This window comes from Salvia hispanica, chromosome 4, assembly GCF_023119035.1.
Source record: "Salvia hispanica cultivar TCC Black 2014 chromosome 4, UniMelb_Shisp_WGS_1.0, whole genome shotgun sequence".
Lineage (NCBI taxonomy): Eukaryota > Viridiplantae > Streptophyta > Magnoliopsida > Lamiales > Lamiaceae > Salvia > Salvia hispanica.
In genome coordinates, this window is record NC_062968.1 from 19980649 (window position 1) to 19983351 (window position 2703).

General features: G+C 34.5%; 1 protein-coding gene across 1 annotated transcript; it reads left to right on the forward strand.

Moving 5' to 3' along the window:
* The first annotated feature begins 693 nt into the window (after positions 1–693).
* On the forward strand, positions 694–1885 carry LOC125185108. The gene is made up of 2 exons (XM_048081592.1): positions 694–1016; positions 1413–1885. The coding sequence occupies exons 1-2, from the start codon at positions 718–720 to the stop codon at positions 1789–1791; spliced, it is 678 nt and encodes a 225-aa protein (XP_047937549.1). The 5' UTR covers positions 694–717; the 3' UTR covers positions 1792–1885.
* Positions 1886–2703: the final 818 nt, after the last annotated feature.

A 2703-nucleotide genomic window follows, 5' to 3' on the forward strand; every position in this document is an offset into this window, starting at 1 on the left:
TTGAAGATGAGACGACTTATTAACTTAATCATGCTTTATTGTTATCTAAATTATTTATAATCATTATTATATAGTAACAAACAAAGAAAAATAAGGTCGTTCGCTTCCACTTTATAATAAGAAAAAAGAGTAACAATTACACTAATTTTCTAGACGTTCTCTCTGAATGAGCACTAAGTTCATTTTCGGCATGAGAAAATTGAAGTCCATTCAATTGAATATGTATATATATATGTAGGAAAAAGAGTAACACATGACCGAGTTTCTCATAACAATAATATACTAATATTAATGTAATACTCCATTTATCTTCATTAAATTTATAAAAAAAGAGAAAAATGCCAGCAATAAACAGTACTTCGTTTACCTAATTTTCACAGTCATTTAAGTATTATTTATATATGTAAGAAATGTCAGATAAATTTTAGTGTGCGGCCGGCATCAACACATGACTTCATGACTAAGGCATTGACAAATACTACTACTAATAATACAAGACTTGACTAATTAATATTATATCCATTCGTGTTGAGCTCTTCACAATAGCTATATGTTGAACTCTTCACACTAGCTATAATTTAATTTAAACGTATACTATATGACTATTCAACGTTGACAAGTCAACGACTGGGATTCCCCCTCCTTATAAAAACCGTACAAACGCAACTTCATTTAATATCAAAAAACAGAAGACTTTATGAATTAAAAATCTCGAAAATGTGCAGCTTATCGTTGATCACGATGCTCGTAGTCCTTTCAGCCATCGGAGGCGGCTCCGCAGTGGAATACAGCGTGACGAACAACGCTGAGAACACTCCCGGTGGCGCCAAGTTCAACACCGACATCGGCGCGGATTATAGCCGTCAAACACTAGATGCTGCCACCAATTTCATATGGGATCTCTTCCAGCAGACTAACCCTGCCGATCGGAAATCCGTCGACGGAGTTAGCATGTTCGTTGATGACATGGATGGCGTTGCTTATGCTTCCAACAACGAAATCCATGTTAGTGCAAGGTACGTCCGTGCACCTCTCAAAACGTCGTTTCATTAAAATATGTGTATTTTTTTTATTGTTCCTTCATTTTCATTTTACCTTTTTATTTTTATAAACCAGCATTATTTCACCGAACGCCACCTTTTTATACACAAATATGACAATTGAGAAAAACTGAATTTTTCGACTTTATTGCATTTCTAAATCTTATGAAATTGACCAAAACTTGATCAACTTTTATAAGATTGTTGTGCAACAATTGAGACTAATTTGAGTTGGTATATATGATCATATAATCTTTCAAAAATTTGTTATTTTGTAATAATAACAATAAATTAACCACTTTTCAACAGTAAACGCTCTAACAAAAATTACAAATATGTCACCTGAATATGAATGTGAACCATGATATGCAGGTACATCAATGATTTCTCGGGTGACGTGAAAAGGGAGATCACGGGCGTACTGTACCACGAGACGACACACGTGTGGCAGTGGAACGGGAACGGGCAATCAGTACCGGGCGGTCTGATTGAAGGGATAGCAGATTTCGTGAGGCTCAAGGCAAATTATGCACCGGCACACTGGGTGGGGCCGGGTGGGGGCGACCGTTGGGATCAAGGGTATGATGTGACGGCAAGGTTCCTAGAGTACTGCGACGGGCTGCAGAGCGGATTTGTGGCGGAGCTGAACAAGAAGATGAGAGATGGTTACAGCCCAAGTTTCTTTCAGGAGTTGCTTGGAAAGTCGGTCGACACTCTCTGGGCAGATTACAAAGCTGCATATGCCAATTAATTAGTTAAATTTTGTCTAAGTGGAAAATTTAACACTTTATTTATCAATTTTACTAAGCAATCAATAAACTTTGCTTTGAACTTGGCATAACCAATATTTTCTAGGGATACTGGCATATAATATAATGAAACTTTTAAAAAGTTAGTTTTTATTATGAACATTAAAATTGACAAATAATATCACGATCTTTACCCCGGTTTATTTTTTCCCATGAATGAAAAAATTCCCATAAATAATATTATGATACGGATTTTCTTTCGTAATTTCTCGACAACAATTCTGAGAGCTTCAAGTTTTTCAATCTTGAAGATAGTTTTTCTTGAAGTACACCCTCCAAAATTGTTCTTCAATCTATTAAAATAAATTGAAGTTTTTCATTCGTAGGAAAAAATAAACCAGGGGTAAAGTTCGTGAGATTATTTGCCAATTTAAAAGTTCGTGGGAAAAATTCAACTTTTTGAAAGTTTCGTGATATTAGATGCCAATATTCCTATTTTCTATAATCTATAATCATTATTAAATAGAGGCAAAATAACTTATCATTCATTCTTACCCAAATAATGTAATTATAAAATAGAAGAAAAACAAACTAATTAAGAAAAGTAAGTTCATTCGCTTCCGTGATGCATTCATTAAGCTTTTAACTAAATCTTCCACCTAATTATAATCTGAAAAAGAGTATGCTTATATTACAATTCCACACGTTTCTAGTCGTTCTCATGTGATATGATTGTAGGAAAAAGACGAACACATAATCCAGTTTATCAAAACAATAATGTTGATTTGTCTTCAATAAATTTCCTCAAAAACAGAAAATTGCCTCCAAAAAACAGTGGTACGTGTACCTAATCCAGTGAGTTCTTCGCGTCTTCTTCGTGGTATAGCGCAATCAAGAATTATTTACCCAACTGT